The sequence below is a fragment of the Salarias fasciatus genome, unplaced genomic scaffold, assembly GCF_902148845.1.
Source record: "Salarias fasciatus unplaced genomic scaffold, fSalaFa1.1, whole genome shotgun sequence".
Taxonomy (NCBI): Eukaryota; Metazoa; Chordata; class Actinopteri; order Blenniiformes; family Blenniidae; genus Salarias; species Salarias fasciatus.
Genome location: NW_021941393.1, coordinates 262,216 through 284,310, shown reverse-complemented (window position 1 = coordinate 284,310; position 22,095 = coordinate 262,216). Strand labels below are relative to the sequence as shown.

The 22,095-nt window shown below is 50.8% G+C and overlaps 1 protein-coding gene across 1 annotated transcript; it reads left to right on the top strand.

Moving 5' to 3' along the window:
• The first annotated feature begins 1,285 nt into the window (after positions 1-1,285).
• On the top strand, positions 1,286-22,029 carry ptprfa (protein tyrosine phosphatase receptor type Fa). Its single transcript, XM_030087646.1, has 30 exons — positions 1,286-1,409; positions 6,805-6,957; positions 7,034-7,179; positions 7,251-7,398; positions 7,473-7,661; positions 8,116-8,226; positions 11,599-11,868; positions 11,967-12,548; positions 13,396-13,532; positions 13,603-13,747; positions 13,818-14,129; positions 14,361-14,942; positions 15,015-15,369; positions 15,466-15,535; positions 15,749-15,931; positions 16,155-16,318; positions 16,487-16,498; positions 16,779-16,888; positions 16,963-17,060; positions 17,121-17,244; positions 17,323-17,498; positions 17,586-17,705; positions 19,881-20,035; positions 20,134-20,422; positions 20,523-20,701; positions 20,822-20,948; positions 21,042-21,167; positions 21,258-21,412; positions 21,511-21,646; positions 21,734-22,029. The coding sequence occupies exons 2-30, from the start codon at positions 6,879-6,881 to the stop codon at positions 21,812-21,814; spliced, it is 5,361 nt and encodes a 1,786-aa protein (XP_029943506.1). The 5' UTR covers positions 1,286-1,409; positions 6,805-6,878; the 3' UTR covers positions 21,815-22,029.
• Positions 22,030-22,095: the final 66 nt, after the last annotated feature.

The window sequence follows — 22,095 nt, the reverse complement described above, 5'->3', positions numbered from 1 at the left end:
TAAGCAACAACCGGCGCGTGTCGGCCCGAAGGCCGCGTTAGCTCCTCGTTAGCGCGCTGGGCCGGAGGAGAAAGACCTTAACAGTCCAAGATTGATTCTAGACCAAGACCTTAAGAGACCAAGACTGAGTCTAGATGAAGACCTTAAGAGACCAAGACTGAATCTAGACCAGGACCTGAGCTCGGTCTCTTAAGTTCTTGGTCTCAAGTCAGTTTTGTCTTTCTGGTCTGGACTGGGTTTAGTGTAGACCCGGTCCTTGTCCCACTTGTGGGTGGATTGAGTGTAAGTCCTGTTCCCGGTCCTGGTCGTGGTGCTGGTCCAGGTCTTTGTGCTCTCATCCTGGACTGTGGACTCAGTCTAATATTAGCAGGTTTTCCCGGCGTGAGTGTTCAGAACCACCGTCCTGGCGGGACACCATCTGCTGGTCCCTGGAGGGGGAGGGGGGCGGGGGGGACTCGCACCACAGTCCTGTCCCCTCTATTGGTCCATGTGGATCACATGACTCATTCCTTCACATTCCTTCTTCTGCCATGCCATGCATCTCCAGACCGGGTTGCCGGTTCGATTCTCAGCGGACGGATGTAGAGAACCACTTCAGCCCACGGCGTTCCCACAGCGAGGGGCCAGAGCGCTGAGCCGAGTGGGGCCGGGGGGGGCCGGGGGGGGCCGGGGGGGGGGGGTGCGGGCAGTGCAGACCCTGCAGGGTCCACCAGCAGTCCAGATCCAGTCATGTAGATCTGATGTCCCCCCAGGACTGAAGTCACATTAAGTCCACTTTCTTATTTATAGGAACACATCCAGAAATCTTTCATGCTGGAAAAATAAAAAAACATTATTATATAATAATAATAATAATATTATATAATAATAATAATAATTATTATTATTATTATTATTATTATTATTATTATTATTATTATTATTATTATTATTATTATTATTATATTGTATTTTTCGTAAATCAACTGTTAAACTGTTAAACTGTGAATCAGCGGACTCTTCCGGAACAGAACGAGCGGAGCCGGAATCTCTCGAAGCGGAAGGGATTGGCGGAAACGCCCGAGCGGAGCCGAGCGGAGCCGAACGCCTCCGAAGCTGCTCAGGAACGCCGATCTCAGTAGACAGAGCCGAGGTGAGCCGAGCGGAGCCGAACGCCTCCGAAGCTGCCCAGGAACGCCGATCTCAGTAGACAGAGCCGAGCGGAGCCGAGCGGAGCCGAAGCTTCCCGAAGCTGCGTGCGGGCTGTCCGCAGCTCATTGACAGAGCAGCGTGCGGGCTGAGCGGGAGCGCAGTGCGGGATTTAGCCTCCTCTCGAGCATTTTCACATGTTTTCACCCTCTTCTGGATTAAGGATTAATTCTCGACACCTCAGTCAGAGCCGACGGGAGCTCAGAGAGCTCACAAACATGGTAAGAAGCATAATTTCACTTTTTCTTTTCAGAATAAAGGATTAAATTCACAATTGCACTTTGAAACCTTCCATGAAGTAACCACGAGCAGTTTAAAGTGCATCACAAATTCTAAAAGTTGGATTTCAGTCACATTAAGACTCTTATTTGTACATTTTAAAGCTACTTTTTCGGGATTTTTTTTTTTAAATCTTATTCAGGATAAACAATTTTAAAAGTGTTTGAGGTCTGAACTTAAAAAATAGATGTTTGTAGATAAACTAAAAAATAAACACTGAACCGGTGATATGAAGATTTATCAGTCATCTTTTTTTGTTTGTTTTTCAAATTTAAAGCTTTGGTTTCTTTCAGCACATATGGTTTTCGTGGTTGTCTGCTGATTTGTTCCTTGTCTCCCGGTTATCCCGCTGTGTTCTGGCTCATGGGTCTGTGGAGCGGCGTCAGTGCGGGACATGTCAATAAAAATAAAACCGAGGAAAGAAAAGAAAAAGAATTAAGAATTTCTGAGGGACGAGGAAAATAAAAACTAAATACCGGATGAACATTAAAAAAAAAAGATTGCCCAAGACAGGAAAAAAATTATTTAAAAAAAAAAAAGCAATAAAAAATGAGAGGAAGGAGAAAAAGATGAGGGAAAATAAATCCCAGAGCGGAGAGAACCCGAGTTAAAAAAAAAAAAAAGGACAAAAAATTTATTTCAAAAATATCAGAGGACGGAATTTGAAAATATAACAAGAAAAGTTTAAAGAAAGCAAGATTTTCTTTTTTTTAATTTTCCAAAATTAATTAAAAAAAATAACTGATCGAGGAAATATGAACAAAAACAGGCAGGAAAAAATATTTGGAGGAAATTAATTAACGACTAAAACGAAAAACAAAGGAAAGAACACATACACACACACACACACACACACTCGCTCTCTCTCTCTCTCTCTAAGGGAGGAAAGATTTGGCCTGAGTCCAGATTTGAGTCCAGAATGGCCGTACGGACCCGCTGCCGTCACCGCGGGAAAACAAAACGCCAACATGGCCGCCAGCAGAGTGACGGAGTCAGCAGAGAGATAACCCAGGAACCCTTTGAAAGCAGTCTTCTACGGACCGGCGTCTTATTTTGAAAACTGAGGAGTAGTGTTTTAAAATAATCACAGGACTTTCTAAACGCCTTTAACATGGAATCCAATGGGAGACATAATTCAGCTGATTACCAGCCCTTATTTTGAAATGGCCATTTTACTCCTAAATAATTACTACTACTTCCTGGTTCCTGTAACCCATCGCTACTACTTCCTGGTTCCTGTAGCCCGTCACTACTTCCTGGTTCCTCTAGTCTGTCACTACTTCCTGTACTCTGTCACTACTTCCTGGTTCCTGTACTCTGTCACTACTTCCTAGTTCCTGTAGTCTGTTGCTACTTCCTGTAGTCTGTCACTACTTTCTGGTTCCTGTCGTCTGTCAGTACTTCCTGGTTCCTGTAGTCTGTCACTACTTCCTGGTTCCTGTCGTCTGTCACTACTTCCTAGTTCCTGTAGTCTGTTGCTACTTCCTGTAGTCTGTGGTTCCTGTAGTTTTTTTTTTTTAATTGAACCAAGGCAACATCAACAGTCGTACAAAGAGGTACGAAAAGTAACACAAAAAGTCATACAAGATAGAAAGAAGAGAGCAAATAAAATAAAACCTATAAAATAAGAGGGATCTGTCCACATGAAAGTCCGATGGGTTAGGGGTTGTCCATGAGTTTGATATCTTCAATCATCTTTAGGTAGTCATGAGTAGGCGATAATTCACATTTACTGAAATTTAATTTTAAACTAGACGCTTTACAAAAAAAATCAGCAGAATCAAAGATTTTTGGCAGTTGATCAGAGTTTTTCATGAACGTGTCTGTATCATCAGCCCACTGACTGATGGTTAGTTGTTTCCCTAGAATAGTTAATTTGTCAAAGTCGGATTTTTTCATTAGAATCGAGAGCATCTCAGCTGCTGCAATGAACAGTAAGGGCGAGACAGGGCAGCCCTGCTTTATTCCCTTATTAACTGAAAATCTTGGGGAAGTGCCCTGTGGTAGTATAACGGTACTGTTAGTGTCCGTATATATTAATTGAACCAAATCTATGAAGTGATTTCCAAATCCTAGCAGTTCTAATGTTTTAAACATGAATTGGTGCTCTAACAAGTCAAATGCTTTAAAGAAATCTCGACATGTCGTTAATTAAATCCTTGTAGTCAATCAAATCAAGAATAAGTCTTATATTATTGTGAATTCAACGTCACTTAATGAAACCAGATTGAGTTTCCGATATAATGTCTCCTGGTTCCTGTACTCTGTCACTACTTCCTGTAGTCCGTTAATACTTCCTGGTTCCTGTAGTCTGTCGCTACTTCCTGCAGTCTGTCAATACTTCCTGTAGTCTGTTAATACTTCCTGGTTCCAGTAGTCTGTCACTACTTCCTGTAGTCTGTTAATACTTCCTGGTTCCAGTAGTCTGTCACTACTTCCTGTAGTCTGTTAATACTTCCTGGTTCCAGTAGTCTGTCACTACTTCCTGTAGTCCGTTAATACTTCCTGGTTCCTGTAGTCTGTCATTACTTCCTGTAGTCCGTTAATACTTCCTGGTTCCTGTAGTCTGTTGTTGCTTCCTGCAGTGTGTCACTACTTCCTGTAGTCCGTTAATACTTCCTGGTTCCAGTAGTCTGTCACTACTTCCTGTAGTCCGTTAATACTTCCTGGTTCCAGTAGTCTGTCGCTACTTCCTGTAGTCCGTTAATACTTCCTGGTTCCAGTAGTCTGTCGCTACTTCCTGTAGTCCGTTAATACTTCCTGGTTCCTGTAGTCTGTTGCTACTTCCTGTAGACTGTCACTACTTCCTGGTTCCTGTAGTTTGTCACTACTTCCTGGTTCCTGTAGTCCCAGGTTCCTCAATTAGCGGACCGCGGTCCACGACAGGACCGCGGCATACCTCCCAGCGGACCCAGGGCAAATGGCACTTTTCCACAAAAAAAAAAAAAAAAAATCTTTCTTCAAAAATAGATTATTTTTATTAATCACCAATCTATCGCTATGCGCTACTATTCTATCGCTAATTTTTATTTAATATTTAGTCAGATATCTCTCATGTTCCCACTTCCGTTGTATTCAATCACTCAGCGCCCTGCGTGCTGTGTGTGTGCGTGTGTGTACGTGCATGCATGTGTGTGCTTGAGAGAAGAGGGAGACAGCGCTGATTGGCTGTTGCCTGGGGGACAGGATATTATGGGCTGTCATCTCTATGACAACGATGCGCTGATTGGCTGAGAGAGCGTGCATGCTGCTTAGCAAGACGGGACGGACAGCACCTTCGACCTGCCTTGTACATGACCGACATGAATAAATGGACCCAGGGCCGGTCCCAGGCACAGGCCGACTAGACGGCAGGCCTGGGGCGCAATGTACGGGGGGTGGGGGGGGGGGGGGGGGGGGGAGGGGAGTGGCTGTACAAGGACCGCCCCCATGCGCCGTGTTCCGTGTTCTCTGCGGCACCCCGCACTGTCCGGCATTGCTCGGTATCGCTTGGTATCGCTGGTATCGCTAAGTATCCCCCCCCCCCCCCCCCCCCCCCACTGGGTTCCTACAGGGTGCTGAAGCCCAGACCCATGCTTGTATGGAAAAAACAAATGTGGACCGTCCAGATTTGTATTTGAGGACCCCTGCTGTAGTCTGTTGCTACTTCCTGCTTCCTGTAGTCTGTCACTACTTCCTGCTTCCTGTAGTCTGTCACTACTTCCTGTAGTCTGTCACTACTTCCTGCTTCCTGTAGTCTGTCACTACTTCCTGTAGTCTGTCACTACTTCCTGCTTCCTGTAGTCTGTCACTACTTCCTGTAGTCTGTCACTACTTCCTGGTTCATGTAGTCTGTTACTACTTCCTGGTTCATGTAGTCTGTCACTACTTCCTGGTTCATGTAGGCAGTCGCTACTTCCTGGTTCTTGTAGTCTGTCACTACTTCCTGGTTCATGTAGTCTGTCACTACTTCCTGGTTCCTGTTGTCTGTCACTACTTCCTGGTTCTTGTAGTCTGTCACTACTTCCTGGTTCATGTAGTCTGTCACTACTTCCTGGTTCATGTAGGCAGTCGCTACTTCCTGGTTCTTGTAGTCTGTGACTACTTCCTGGTGCTTGCATTCTGTCTCTACTTCCTGGTTCTTGTAGTCTGTCGCTACTTTCTGGTTCCTTTAGTCTGTCACAACTGCCTGGTTCCTGTAATTCATCACTACTTCCTGGTTCTTGTAGTCTGTCACTATTTCCCTGTTCCTGTTGTCTGTCACTACTTCCTGGTTCTGTAGTCTGTCGCTACTTCCTGGTTCCTGTTGTCTGTCACTACTTCCTGGTTCCTGTAGTCTGTCACTGCTTCCTGGTTCCTGTTGTCTGTCACTACTTCCTGGTTCCTGTAATCTGTCACTACTTCCTGGTTCCTGTAATCTGTCATTACTTCCTGGTTCATCTAGTCTGTCACTACTTCCTGGTTCATGTAGTCTGTCACAACTTCCTGGTTCTTGCAGTCTGTCGCTACTTCCTGGTTCTTGTAGTCTGTCACTACTTCCTGGTTCCTTTAGTCTGTCACTACTTCCTGGTTCTGTAGTCTGTCACTACTTCCTGGTTCTTGTAGTCTGTCGCTACTTCCTGGTTCCTGTAGTCTGTCACTACTTCCTGGTTCTGTAGTCTGTCACTACTTCCTGGTTCCTTTAGTCTGTCACAACTGCCTGGTTCCTGTAATTCATCACTACTTCCTGGTTCTGTAGTCTGTTGCTACTTCCTGGTTCCTGTAGTCTGTCACTACTTCCTGGTTCTTGTAGTCTGTCACTACTTCCTGGTTCTTGTAGTCTGTCACTACTTCCCTGTTCCTGTTGTCTGTCATTACTTCCTGGTTCCTGTTGTCTGTCACTACTTCCCTGTTCCTGTAGTCTGTCACTACTTCCTGGTTCCTGTCGCCCGTCACTACTTCCTGACTCCTCTAGATCTGGACATATATATCTATAATCTTCGATTCATCCACTCTGTTCTCTTAATCATCTTGTCTTGAGTCTTTTGTCTCGGGCGGCCATTTTGGAATCGGACAATGGGATTACTGGGATGAAACATTCAGTCTGGTCCTGGTCTGTCAAAGTTCTCTCTCTGGTCCTGATCCCGGTCTGTCGAGATCTCTCTCTGGTCCCGGTCCCGCTCTCAGTGTTCCTGGCAGCCGTTCTCCACCATCTGTTCCCTCCTCCATGTTCTAGTGACGCTCGCTGACAGGAGGTTTGGCCTGCGGCCCGGCCGGAGCTCCCCCAGGAGCTGGCCCGGGTCCCGGTCCTGGTCCCGGTCCCAGACATGTTCCACTCCACCTCTGATCTGAATCAGTTCCACCATGTTCTGTTGACAGATGTTCCAGATGTTCCAGATGTGGGTGGAGTAAACCCCCTGGGGGGGGGTGGGGGGGGGGGCGCGCGGCTCAACATGGAGCTGGGACTGAGCAGGACCGTTCTGCACCTGCTGCTGCTGCAGAGCGGGCTGCTGCTGCCGTCACGCACGCAACGTAAGAACCTTCGTCTCCCTTGTTTCTATGGAGACGGCGTTTAGTACCGGGCTGACTGTTGGACCTGATCTTCTAGGCCCACCCAGCTTCACCCAGGCCCCTGACGACCAGACGGGTGTTTCTGGGGGCGTGGCCTCTCTGGTGTGCCGGGCGGCGGGTGAGCCCAGGCCCCGGATCACCTGGATGAAGAAGGGGAAGAAGGTCAGCTCGCAGCGCTTTGAGGTAAACCGCGTCCTCAACCCCGGAACGCCCGCCCGGTGGAACCGCTCCTCCAGCTCTTCTTCTCGGCCCAGGTGATGGAGTTTGACGACGGTTCCGGTTCCGGGTCCGTGCTGCGGATCCAGCCGCTGAGGTTCCACCGGGACGACGCCGTGTATGAGTGCACCGCCGCCAACGGGGTGGGGGAGATTAGCACCAGCGCTAAGCTAACAGTCCTGGAGGGTGAGAGCGGAACCAGACCCGGAGGACGGTTCTAGCAGGTCTGGATTCCGACGTGGTTCCATGTGGGTTCACAGAAGACCAGATCCCTCACGGGTTCCCCGCCATCGACATGGGGCCCCAGCTGAAGGTGGTGGAGAGAACCCGGACCGCCACCATGCTGTGCGCCGCCAGCGGGAGCCCGGACCCCGAGATCCGCTGGTTCAAGGACTTCCTCCCGGTGGAGACGGAGGACGACGGCGGGCGGATCAAGCAGCTGCGCTCAGGTGACGCTCACACACACACACACACACGCACACGCACACACACGGATCCCCCATCTGGAATCACAGACCGCTTCCCGTCGTGAAAACATAATAGAATTCTATTATTTTTCACCAACAAAAGCTTGAAATCTGACATGAGTTGAGTCATGACGGGTCTCACGGCTGCTCCCCTCCGGTGGCCGTTGCTTCTGTTTGCCCCCCCCCCCCCTTCCGCACTAACGGTTCTCTCTGGTTTCATTTGCATTGAAATGACCTGACAGGTGGTACACCGATCAGAGGTAAGAGCGCCAGGTCGTCCTCCGCGCTGCCTGCTCCGTCACCTCCTCCGTCATATTTCAGGACCCCTTCCTGAAATATGGACGCCTCTTCATTGCATGCGGCTCGTCTCGCCGTGGGGTTTTTTTTCCTTTTGGATTTCGTCAATCTGACAGACGGCTGTGGACTCCGTCCTCAGGGGCGCTTCAGATCGAGAACAGCGAGGAGTCGGACCAAGGGAAGTACGAGTGCGTGGCGGTCAACAGCGCCGGGACCCGTTTCTCGGCCCCGGCCAACCTCTACGTCCGAGGTGAGACCCCTCCCCCAGAACGTGCTGGACTCCAACGACTGATACGTACGACTGCTGTTCCTGTTTTACTGTCTCCTCTTCTTTATTTTCCCTCCTTCCCCCAAAAAAAACCTAAACCAAACGTTGTAACTTGACGGCTCAGATCAGCGTGAAGGTTGGTTCTCTCAGGCCCGGAGGACTGGAGCCGGGCGGCGCCGGCGTCTTGCCGCTCGCCCCAGGCCCGTCCCGGCACCTCCGCCCCCCCGAACGCCCCCCAAACTCTAACTTGGACTCACTTCACAAACCGCCAGTCCTGCATGAAGATCATGACTCAAAGGCATGACCTCCAGTCCCTTTACTCACCACTTTGTTAGCAATACAACAGCCATAGATTAGCCACAGGTTAGCAAAAGATAAGCCACAGTTTAGCCATAGATTAGCCACATATTAGCCATAGATTAGCCACAGGTTAGCTATAGATTAGCCACATGTTAGCCATAGATTAGCCACATATTAGCCATAGATAAGCTACAGGTTAGCCATAGATTAGCCACAGGTTAGCAAAAGATAAACCACATATTAGCCATAGATTAGCCACAAGTTAGCCATTAATTAGCTAGAGATTAGCCACAGATTAACCAAACATTAGCCGATAATTAGCCTCGGATTACCCATATATTACCCATAGATTAGCCACAGATTAGCCATAGATTACCCTCAGGTTAGCAAAAGATAAACCACAGTTTAGCCATAGATTAGCCACAGGTTAGCCATAGATTAGCCACAGGTTAGCAAAAGATAAACCACAGTTTAGGAATAGATTAGCCACAGGTTAGCCATATATTAGCTACAAGTTAGCCATTAATTAGCTAGAGATTAGCCACAGATTAACCAAACATTAGCCGACAATTAGCCTCGGATTACCCATATATTACCCATAGATTAGCCACAGGTTAGCCATAGATTAGCCACATATTAGCCATAGATTAGCCACAGGTTAACTAAAGATAAACCACAGTTTAGCTATAGATTAGCCACAGTTAAGATATAGAATAGTCACATATTAGCCATAGATTAGCCACAGGTTAGCCATTAATTAGCTAGAGATTAGCCACAGATTAACCAAACATTAGCCGATAATTAGCCTCGGATTACCCATATATTACCCATAGATTAGCCACAGGTTAGCCATAGATTACCCTCAGGTTAGCAAAAGATAAACCACAGTTTAGCCATAGATTAGCCACACGTTAGCCATAGATTAGCCACAGGTTAGCAAAAGATAAACCACAGTTTAGGAATAGATTAGCCACAGGTTAGCCATAGATTAGCCACATATTAGCCATATATTAGCTACAAGTTAGCCATTAATTAGCTAGAGATTAGCCACAGATTAACCAAACATTAGCCGATAATTAGCCTCGGATTACCCATATATTACCCATAGATTAGCCACAGATTAGCCATAGATTAGCCACAGGTTAGCCATAGATTAGCCACATATTAGCCATAGATTAGCCACAGGTTAACTAAAGATAAACCACAGTTTAGCTATAGATTAGCCACAGTTAAGATATAGAATAGTCACATATTAGCCATAGATTAGCCACAGGTTAGCCATTAACTGGCTAGAGATTAGCCACAGATTAACCAAACATTAGCCAATAATTAGCCTCGGATTACCCATATATTACCCATAGATTAGCCACAGGTTAGCCATAGATTAGCCACATATTAGCCATAGATTAGCCACAGGTTAGCCATTAATTAGCTAGAGATTAGCCACAGATTAACCAAACATTAGCCGATAATTAGCCTCGGATTACCCATATATTACCCATAGATTAGCCACAGGTTAGCCATAGATTACCCTCAGGTTAGCAAAAGATAAACCACAGTTTAGCCATAGATTAGCCACAGGTTAGCCATAGATTAGCCACAGGTTAGCAAAAGATAAACCACAGTTTAGGAATAGATTAGCCACAGGTTAGCCATAGATTAGCCACATATTAGTCATATATTAGCTACAAGTTAGCCATTAATTAGCTAGAGATTAGCCACAGATTAACCAAACATTAGCCGATAATTAGCCTCGGATTACCCATATATTACCCATAGATTAGCCACAGATTAGCCATAGATTAGCCACAGGTTAGCCATAGATTAGCCACAGGTTAGCCATTAATTAGCTAGAGATTAGCCACAGATTAACCAAACATTAGCCGATAATTAGCCTCGGATTACCCATATATTACCCATAGATTAGCCACAGGTTAGCCATAGATTACCCTCAGGTTAGCAAAAGATAAACCACAGTTTAGCCATAGATTAGCCACAGGTTAGCCATAGATTAGCCACAGGTTAGCAAAAGATAAACCACAGTTTAGGAATAGATTAGCCACAGGTTAGCCATAGATTAGCCACATATTAGTCATATATTAGCTACAAGTTAGCCATTAATTAGCTAGAGATTAGCCACAGATTAACCAAACATTAGCCGATAATTAGCCTCGGATTACCCATATATTACCCATAGATTAGCCACAGATTAGCCATAGATTAGCCACAGGTTAGCCATAGATTAGCCACATATTAGCCATAGATTAGCCACAGGTTAACTAAAGATAAACCACAGTTTAGCTATAGATTAGCCACAGTTAAGATATAGAATAGTCACATATTAGCCATAGATTAGCCACAGGTTAGCCATTAACTGGCTAGAGATTAGCCACAGATTAACCAAACATTAGCCAATAATTAGCCTCGGATTACCCATATATTACCCATAGATTAGCCACAGGTTAGCCATAGATTAGCCACAGGTTAGCAAAAGATAAACCACAGTTTTGCCATAGATTAGCCACAGTTTAGCCATGGATTAGCCACAAATTAGCCATTAATTAGCTAGAGATTAGCCGCAGATTAACCAAACATTAGCCGATAATTAGCCTCGGATTACCCATATATTACCCATAGATTAGCCACAGATTAGCTATAGATTAGCCGCTGGTTAGCCATAGATTAGACACAGCTTGCCCAACTGTTAACTAGAAAGCATGTTAAGCTGCTCCCTGCTGTCCCTCAAGTGTATCTTCATAATTCTAAACTTACCCCCCCCCCTACCCCACCCCGGCATGAGACATGAAGATCCAAGCTTTCCTGTATGCTAACTGCTCACTATCATTTCTTCTGAACATCACTAAGTCCATCATAACTTCCTACTATCTCGTCAACTAACAAGACAGCGCCCAGCACAGTTGGACCCGTTGCCATGGAGAAAGAGCCCAAAACTTTTCAGGACGTTGTATTTACTCCCGTTTCCATGGAGACAGAGCCCACACCTTTTCAGGATTTGTTTTCTCGCTTCACCCCGCCTTCTTTCTGCCCCTGCAGTTCGCCGTGTGCCCCCCCGTTTCTCCATCCCACCCAACAACCACGAGCTGATGCCCGGCGGGAGCGTCAACCTGACGTGCGTGGCGGTCGGCGCCCCCATGCCCCACGTCAAGTGGACGAGCGGCGGCGCGGAGCTGACGCAGGCAGACGAGATGCCGATTGGCCGGAATGTCCTGGAGCTCACCAACATCCACCAATCCGGAAACTACACCTGTGTGGCGGTTTCCTCCCTGGGCACCATCGAGACCACGGCGCAGGTCACCGTCAAAGGTCAGGAAGTGGTTGCAGGATTCAGGTCCTGGTTCAGGCAGAGGTTCAGGATTCAGGTCCTGGTTCAGGTAGGCGTTTGTGTCTCTTCTGTCCAACAGCCCTTCCTCGGCCGCCCAGTTCTCTCACCGTGACAGAAACCACAGCCACCAGCGTCACCGTCACCTGGGACTCTGGAAATCCTGAACCCGTGTCTTACTACGTGATCCAGTACCGCACCAAGCTCTCGGACAATGGTTTCCAGGAGGTGGACGGCGTGGCGACGACCCGGTACAGCGTCGGTGGCCTCAGCCCCTTCACGGAGTACCTGTTCTGTGTCATGGCGGTCAATAACGTGGGCCGGGGGCCTCCCGGCGCCGTGGTGGCGACCCGTACGAGTGAGCAGGCCCCGTCGTCTCCGCCCCTCCACGTGCGGGCCCGCATGCTGAGCTCCGGAACCATGCTGGTGCAGTGGGACCCTCCAGAAGAACCCAACGGGCAGATCCAGGGCTATCGGGTCTACTACAGTCCCGACCACGAGTCCCCGCTCGCCACGTGGCGGAAGCACAACGCCGACGACGGGCGGTTTGCCAGCATCTCAGGGCTGGTTCCGGACATCACGTACAGCCTCAGAGTCCTGGCCTTCACCTCGGTGGGGGACGGACCCCCTTCTGAAGTCCTGCAGATCAAAACCCAGCAGGGAGGTGAGGACGCGGTCCACTGCATGCTTCAGACTTCATGGATCCTATTTTCTTATCTGCTGTTGTAGAACTCGTCTTTCATCATTCTAGATCCTGTCTTTGATTGTTCTAGAATAGATACTGTTTTTGACCGTTGTAGAGCTCATTTTTGCCATTCTAGATCTTGTTTTTGGCTGTTGAAGATCCTGTCTTTGAAAGTCTAGGTCCTGTCTTTGACTGTTCTGGATCCTGCCATGCTGAATCCGACCATTCTACAGCTTGTCTTTGATATTTTAGATTCTGCCTTTAACTGTTGTAGATCATGTGTTTGACTTGTCGAGATCCTGTTTGACTGTTCAAAAGCTGTTTTGTTTGCATTGTAGATGTTCTCTGACTGTTCTAGATCTTGTCATTGATATTCTAGATCCTGTCTTTGACCGTTCAAGAGCTCGTCTTTGACTGTTCGAGAGCTCGTCTTTGACCGTTCCAGAGCTCGTCTTTGACCATTCTAGATCCTGTCTTTGACCGTTCGAGAGCTCGTCTTTGACTGTTCGAGAGCTCGTCTTTGACCATTCTAGATCCTGTCTTTGACTGTTCGAGAGCTCGTCTTTGACCATTCTAGATCCTGTCTTTGACTGTTCGAGAGCTCATCTTTGACCATTCTAGATCCTGTCTTTGACCGTTGTAGATCCTGTGCTAGAGATCGTCCTTGACCTAGCTCGTCTTTGATGTTCCAGAGCTCGCCTTTAACATTCTCAATCCTTTCTTTGGCTGTTCTGGATCTGCCTTTGATCATTTTAGAGCCTGTTTTTTTGTTTTTTGTTTTTTTTCGTCCGTCCTAGATCCCGTCTTTGACCTTTGACCGTTCTAGTTCCAGGTCAGCCGGCAGCCCTGGAGGCCGAGGCCGAGCTGGACTCGCGGATCATGCTGTCCTGGCTTTGGCCCCTTCAAGACGACGTCATCGGCTTTGAGCTGGTCTACTGGGAATCGGACAATCCCTCCGACAAGGTGACTGTGACCTCCTGTCCGGCGGGCAGCTCTCCTCGGCTGTCCTCTGATTGGTGGGGTGTCTCCGCAGCGTCACGTGTCGCTGGCGGCGACGGGCTCCTTCGCGGTGGACGGTCTGAAGGAGGACACGTCCTACACGTTCTCCCTGGCGGCTCGCTCGGAGATGGGTTTAGGAGTGTTCACTCAGCCGGTCCAGGCTAGAACGATCCGGTCCAGTAAGTCCAGTAGACCGTCTGCCCATCGCCATGAAGCCCCGCCCCATGCAGCAGCGCTTCTGTTTTTCAGTGTCTGGAGCTCCGCCCAGGAAGGTGGAGGCACAAGCCGTCAACTCCTCCGCCCTCAGGGTGACCTGGAAGCCCCCGCTGGCCCCGAAGCCCCACGGCCAGGTCCAGGGCTACCGGCTGGTCTGCAGCAGGTTGGAGAACGGAGAACCTCACGGCCAGCCGCTCGTGCTGGACGTGTCCTCCCCGGACGCTCGGGACGCCGTCATCGCCGGCTTGCTACCAGAGACCACTTACTCTGTGACTGTGGAGGCCTACACCACCAGGGGGGGCGGAGCTCCGAGCAAGGCCAAGGTGGCCTCCACCTCCGGGGCAGGTCAGTGTCTTCAACACAAGACCAAGTGAAGACCAGGACCAGGACAAAATCAGGACCTCTTGCCAGTCTTGACCAGATTTCTTGTCTCCGGACTCTCTATCTATGTTTCTTGTCTACAGACTTCCTGTCCCCAAACGCCCTATCTCTAGACTTCCTGTCTTCAGACTTCCTGTCCCCACACTTCCTGTCCTCATACCTCCTGTCTGTCATGTTCTTTATACGATGTTCCAGTCCCTGGGAGGCCCACCATGATGATCAGCACCACCATCGGGAACACGGCCCTGATCCAGTGGCAGCCCCCCAGGGAGCTGGCGGGGGATCTGGTGGGCTACCAGCTGCAGTACAAGAGGACCGAGGAGGAGGCCTTCACCACCAAGGACTTCAAGAAGACCGACGATCACTTCACCGTCACAGGTCTCCACAAGGGGGCCGTCTACACCTTCAAGCTGTGCGCCAAAAACCGGGCGGGGACCGGGGAGGAGCACGTCAAGGACATCAGCACCCCCGAAGACGTTCCCTCCAGCTACCCTCAGAACCTGAGCGTGGCGGGCCTGACGGCCACGTCCGCCGGTCTCACCTGGGACCCCCCGCCTCTGGCCGACCGGAACGGAAAGGTGGTCGAGTACGCGGTGGTGTACCGAGACATCAACAGCCAGCAGAACCACACCGTGGTCACCGCGGATACCGGGGTGACCGTCCGAGACCTGCAGCCCGACACCACCTACGACATCAGGGTTCAAGCCTTCACCAGCAAGGGGGGCGGACCGCTCAGCCCCAGCATCCAGAGCAGGACCATGTCCGTGTCCGGGCCGGGTAAGAACTCATCTTAACAAGGAACCGAGAACGAGGCGGCGTTCTGCCGTTAACCACCTGTTCTCCCCTCAGCGTTCACCAAGAGCTTCGGTGTGAAGACGGTGACGAAGACCTCGGTCCTTCTCACCTGGGAAATTCCCCAAACCTTCACGTCTCAAGGTCCTCTCAAGATTTTCTACAACCAGCAGAGTGTGGAGGTTCCAGGAGACCTGCAGAGGAAGCTGATCCGGCAGCTGGAGCCGGACACAGAGTACTCCTTCGTGCTGATGAGCCGGGGGGACGGCGCCGGGGACGTCCAGCAGCAGGTGTCCGTCCGAACGGCGCCCGACCTGCTGACCGCCAAACCGGTGGTGTACCAGCACCCGGGGGACGACGGCGGGACGGCGACCGTCAGGCTGCCTCAAGTCCCGGCCGGATCCTCGGTCAGGTCCGTAGGAATCCGCTGTCCTGGGATTCAGGAGGACAGGAGACCACACTCCAGTCTGGACCTTAGTCTAGACCTTGATCTGGTCCTCTTCTGCAGGTGTTTCTACATCGTTGTTGTTCCTGTGACTGCAGCTCTGAAGACTCCTGAAGACCTGGACCTGCTCCAGGTCAGTCCACATCAACGTGTCCACCGTTTCCATGGAGACAGTGTTGTAGCATTTCCAAAAAGTTTTTACTTCGTCTGACTTGGTAGTCGTGGAAACAGACCGTCAAAACGGTCAGGCAGTTTGACATTTATGTCCTCAGTGTCTTGTCACAATGCTCTGTTTCCATGGCAACGGCCGGCGCTCCTGTAACGGTCTGCCCCGTTCCACCTCCAGCTCCTCCAAACGGACCAGGACCAGGACCAGGACCTGGACCTGGACTTCCTGCGGCCCCACATCGCTGCCAAGCTGGACGTTCTGCCGGAGACATTCACTCTGGGCCATGAGGACAGACTCACCGGCAGCGGGCGGCGGCTGTACCGATGCTTCCTGTTGGCCGACCTGACTGACCATGAGACTGTGAGTGACCTCTGACCTGGAGTCTGAGGATGACCTCTGACTGACCTGGTTTTGGAAAGCTCTGGTCTTGGTCTTAGTCTTGGTTTTGGAAGGTATTGGTCTTGGTCTTGACTCCTTAAAGTCCTGATCTTGGTTTTTGAAGGCTCTGGTCTTGGTCTTGACTCCTTAAGGTCTGACATTTGGAAGGATCTAGTCCGGGTCTTAACTCTGTCCTCCTTTGCAGCAGCAGACCTTGACGTTCAGCCCCCTGTCTGAGGCCTTCCTGCTCGGGTCCAGCTCGGTGGTCCAGCACCCCCAGGAGGACCCTGAGCTGTTGTGGGTCATGGGTCCAGTCCTGGCTGTGGTCCTCATCGTCGTCATCGTCATCGCCATTCTACTCTTCAAGAGGTGGGTGTGGATAGGTCTCTGGGGTGGGGGGCTGTGTGGTGGGGGCGGGGCTATGCGGTGGGGGCGGGGCTGTGCGATGGGGGCGGGGGTATTGGTTCTGTCGCTGCCAGTATCTAGTAAATGAACCCTCTCTCTTGTCCTCTGGTCTCTGTTCTTCTCTGGATCCAGCGAACAGGAAAGGTCAGTGGTCTTCGTCCGCCCCCCCCCCCCCCCCCCCCCCCCCCATGAGACCCAGTCCTCATAGCCGCCCCAGACCAGGACCAACAACAGAACCCTCCAGACCTCTACATCTGACAGTGATGGTCCTAGGCTCATACAGAGAGGATGATCTACTGATTGTGGTTTTTGTCCCCCGGATGATGCCTGTCTTGCTTGCAACCTCTGTCCCCTCTGTCCCCTGTGTCCCCTGTGTCCCCTGTGTCCTCTCTGTCCCCTCTGTCCCCTCTGTCTGTCCTCTCAGGAAGCGAACTTGTCCTACAAAGGATGACCACATGGTGGGGCTGAAGGACTCACTGCTGGACCACTGCTTAGACCCTGTAGAGGTTAGGAGGCTCAACTATCAGACTCAAGGTACACACACACACACAAACACACACACACACACACACACACTAGAACTCCTCCGTGTGTGTGTGTGTGTGCAGGGATGAGGGAACATCCTCCCATCGCCATTTGCGATCTGGCCGATCACATCGAGAGACTGAAGGCCAATGACGGACTGCGCTTTGCCCAAGAGTACGAGGTAAGTCCAGCTGCAGGACCAGAGGTAAGAGCCCGGTTCACCCTGTCCCTGTCCCGTCAGTCCATCGATCCGGATCAGCAGTTCACCTGGGAGCACTCCAACCTGGAGGTCAACAAGCCCAAGAACCGCTATGCTAACGTGGTGGCGTACGACCACTCCCGGGTCGTCCTGGCCCCGGTTCCCGGTGAGGACCGCCCGCAGGACCCGCGCAGCACACGTTCTGCCGGGATCCGCTCCGTGACGCTCTCGTGCCTTGCTCCAGGAGTCCCGGGCAGCGACTACATCAACGCCAACTACATCGACGGCTACAGGAAGCAGAACGCCTACATCGCCACGCAGGGCCCACTCCCCGAGACGACGGCCGACTTCTGGAGGATGGTGTGGGAGCAGAGGACCGGCACCGTGGTCATGATGACCCGGGTGGAGGAGAGGTCCCGGGTGAGGACCGTGGAACGGTCCCCGTCTCCTTGGAAACGGGGGAAATCTTAGATGAGTAGTAACCTGGCGTTGTGGTCTCTGGAACAGGTGAAGTGTGACCCGTACTGGCCCGGCCGGGGCTCGGAGACCTTCGGGACGATCCGGGTCACCTTGTTGGACTGTGTGGAACTGGCTTCGTACAGCGTGAGAACCTTCGCCCTCGTGAAGGTGAGACTCGGATTCCACTGTGGAGTGTGTAATCCTCAGCGTTGTCATCCTCAAACCTCAAAATTGGTTAAAATTGACTTTGTGGGGTTAAAACTGTCTTTAGGGGGCATTAAAACTGTCTGTAGAGGGTTAAAACTGGCTTTGGGGAGGTTAAAACTGTCTTTATGGGGAATTAAAACTGTCTCTAGATGGTTAAAATTGATTTTGGGGCATTAAAACTGTCTCTCGATGGTTAAAATTGACTTTGGGGGGGTTAAAACTGTCTTTGGGGAGCATTAAAACTGTCTCTCGATGGTTAAAATTGACTTTGGGGGGGTTAAAACTGTCTTTAGGGGGCATTAAAATGGTCTCCAGAGGGTTAAAACTGTCTTTGGGGGGATTAAAACTGTCTTTGGGGGGTTAAAACTGTCTTTAGGGGGGGTTACAACTGTCTTTAGGGGGAATTGAAACTGTCTCTAGAGGGTTAAAACTGTCATTAGGAGGTTAAAACTGTCTTTGGGGGGGGGGTTAAAACTGTCTATAGATGGTTAAAATTGACTTTGGGGGGTTAAAACTGTCTTTAGGGGGAGTTAAAACTGTCTTTGGGGGGTTAAAACTGTCTTTATGGGGGAATTGAATCTGTCTCTAGAGGGTTAAAACTGTCATTAGGAGGTTAAAATTGTCTTTGGGGGGGGTTAAAACTGTCTATAGATGGTTAAAATTGACTTTGGGGGGTTAAAACTGTCTTTAGGGGGAGTTAAAACTGTCTATAGATGGTTAAAATTGACTTTGGGGGGTTAAAACTGTCTTTAGGGGGAATTGAAACTGTCTCTAGAGGGTTAAAACTGTCTTTGGGGGGAATTGAAACTGTCTCTAGAGGGTTAAAACTGTCTTTAGGGGGAGTTAAAACTGTCTTTAGGGGGGGTTAAAACTGCCTCTAGAGGGTTAAAACTGTCTTTATGGAGGGTTAAAACTGTCTTTAGGGGGAATTGAATCTGTCTCTAGAAGGTTAAAACTGTCATTAGGAGGTTAAAACTGTCTTTGGGGGGGTTAAAACTGTCTATAGATGGTTAAAATTGACTTTGGGGGGTTAAAACTGTCTTTAGGGGGAATTGAAACTCTCTCTAGAGGGCTAAAACTGTCTTTGGGGGGAATTTAAACTGTCTCTAGAGGGTTAAAACTGTCTTTGGGGGGAATTGAAACTGTCTCTAGAGGGTTAAAACTGTCTTTAGGGGGAGTTAAAACTGTCTTTAGGGGGGGTTAAAACTGTCTGTAGAGGGTTAAAACTGTCTTTGGGGGGTTAAAACTGTCTTTATGGGGGGTTAAAACTGTCTTTAGGGGGAATTGAAACTGTCTCCAGAGGGTTAAAACTGTCATAAGGAGGTTAAAACTGTCTTTGGGTGGGTGGGGGGCGGGGGGGGGGGGGGGGGGGGGGGGGGGGGGGGGGGGGGTTAAAACTGTCTATAGATGGTTAAAATTGACTTTGGGGGGTTAAAACTGTCTTTAGGGGGAATTGAAACTGTCTCTAGAGGGTTAAAACTGTCTTTGGGGGGAATTGAAACTGTCTCTAGAGGGTTAAAACTGTCTTTAGGGGGAGTTAAAACTGTCTTTAGGGGGGGTTAAAACTGTCTCTAGAGGGTTAAAACTGTCTTTATGGGGGGTTAAAACTGTCTTTAGGGGGAATTGAATCTGTCTCTAGAGGGTTAAAACTGTCATTAGGAGGTTAAAACTGTCTTTGGGGGGGTTAAAACTGTCTATAGATGGTTAAAATTGACTTTGGGGGGTTAAAACTGTCTTTAGGGGGAATTGAAACTGTCTCTAGAGGGTTAAAACTGTCTTTGGGGGGAATTGAAACTGTCTCTAGAGGGTTAAAACTGTCTTTAGGGGGAGTTAAAACTGTCTTTGGGGGGGTTAAAACTGTCTCCAGAGGGTTAAAACTGTCATTAGGGGGTTAAAACTGTCTTTGGGTGGGGGGTGGGGGGGGTGGGGGGGGGGTGGGGGTTAAAACTGTCTATAGATGGTTAAAATTGACTTTGGGGGGTTAAAACTGTCTTTAGGGGGAATTGAAACTGTCTCTAGAGGGTTAAAACTGTCTTTATGGGGGGTTAAAACTGTCATGTTAACTCGGTGTGTTTGTGTGTGTGTGTGTGTGTGTGTGTGTGTGTGTGTGTGTGTGTGTGTGTGTGTGTGTAACAGAACGGTTCAGGTGAGAAACGGGAAGTGCGTCAGTTCCAGTTCCTGTCCTGGCCGGACCACGGCGTTCCCAGTCATCCTTCGTCCATCCTGGGCTTCCTGCGGAGAGTCCGGTCCTGTAACCCTCCGGACGCCGGCCCCGTGGTGGCCCACTGCAGGTCAGGACCCGGACCCGGACCCGGACCCGGACCTACCTCTTATCTCCACCGTCGGACCGGTTCTCATGTCTCTGCTCTTCCTGGGCCTGTCCCCCAAGCGCCGGTGTGGGCCGGACCGGCTGCTTCATCGCCATCGACGCCATGCTGGAGCGGATGAAGCACGAGAAGACGGTGGACGTGTACGGCCAGGTGACCTGCATGCGGGCCCAGAGGAACTACATGGTCCAGACGGAGGACCAGTACGTCTTCGTCCACGAGGTGCTGCTGGAGGCGGCGGCCTGCGGGAACACCGAGGTGCCCGCCCGGAACCTGTACGCCCACGTCCAGAAGCTCTCCGAGACCGCCGCCGGCGGGGAGACCGTCACTGCCATGCAGCTGGAGTTCAAGGTGCCGCGGCCTCGCGGGGCTCAGTCGGTTGCCGCGGTTACGCCTCGTTTGGTCGCTCTTCAGTGAAGTGGCTCCAAATGTTGGCCGGTCCCTCTTGCAGAAGCTGTCGGACTCCAGGTCACATACCTCCAGATTCATCAGTGCCAGCCTGCCGTGCAACAAGTTCAAGAACCGCCTGGTGAACGTCCTGCCGTACGAGTCCGCCCGGGTCTGCCTGCAGCCAATCAGAGGCGTGGAGGGCTCCGACTACATCAACGCCAGCTTCATCGACGGCTACAGGTCAGTCCGGAAGCCGAACGAGTTTTCAGTGGAACACTACGTAGCTTAGATACAAGTGCAAGATATCATTGTTGGGGGGGGGGGTCTGTGGGGGGTGGGGTGGGGTCTGTGGTCCTGCAGGCAGCAGAGGGCCTACATCGCCACCCAGGGCCCGCTGTCCGAGACCACCGAGGACTTCTGGAGGATGCTGTGGGAGCAGAACTCCACCATCGTGGTCATGCTCACCAAGCTGCGCGAGATGGGACGGGTAAGAAGCTTCCGTCACGTCAGCGGTCCCATCCCCATCCCCATCCCCCGTCCGGACGGATGTCCTCTGCTTCCCCCCCCCCCCCCCCCCCAGGAGAAATGCCACCAGTACTGGCCCGCTGAGCGCTCCGCCCGCTACCAGTACTTCGTGGTGGATCCCATGGCGGAGTACAACATGCCGCAGTACGTCCTGAGGGAGTTCAAAGTGACGGACGCCAGGGTACGACTCAACCACCCACCCCCCTTACCCCCCCCTTCACACTGCACCACACTGATGCCCCCCCCCCCCCCCCCCCACCAACTCCCGCAGGACGGTCAGTCCAGGACCATCCGGCAGTTCCAGTTCACCGACTGGCCGGAGCAGGGGGCGCCCAGCGCCGGGGGCGGAGTCATGGACTTCATCGGCCAGGTGCATAAAACCAAGGAGCAGTTCGGACAGGACGGGCCCATCACCGTGCACTGCAGGTGGCGCGCACACACACACACACACACACACACTGAGCCACAGTTGGAGCCTTTTCAAAACACTATCGGGCATGTGTGTGTGTGTGTGTGTGTGTCAGCGCTGGTGTGGGGAGGACCGGCGTGTTCGTCGCCCTCAGCCTGGTCCTGGAGAGGATGCGCTACGAGGGCGTGGTGGACCTGTTCCAGACCGTCAGGACCCTGCGGACCCAGAGGCCCTGCATGGTGCAGACGGAGGTGAGCCCGCCGCCGCCGCCGCCGCCATAAGCCCCGCCCCCTCCTGCCCCGCTCTCTAAAACCCTCCTCCCCCCCCTGTGTTTCCAGGAGCAGTACCAGCTGTGCTACCGGGCCGCGCTGGACTACCTGGGGAGCTTCGATCACTACCCCACAGCGGGGGGGACGTGAGGACCTGGACCTGGTCCTGGACTGACCCCGATCCACCTCACCTGATCCCCGAAGATCCCGTCCTCACAGATCTGGTCCCAGTGCTCAGTTCGGGACCTGGTTTGATGCTGCTCAGTGTGTGTGTGTGTGTGTGTGTGTGTGTGTATACACCCTGTATTATGACAATAAATCCCTGACCAGGATAAAACTGTTTCAAACTGCGAATAAATTTCCAATATTTACCTTCTTGGTCATTCTCTGTGTCTCTTGTTCTATGATTATAAGTCTATAATAATAATAAT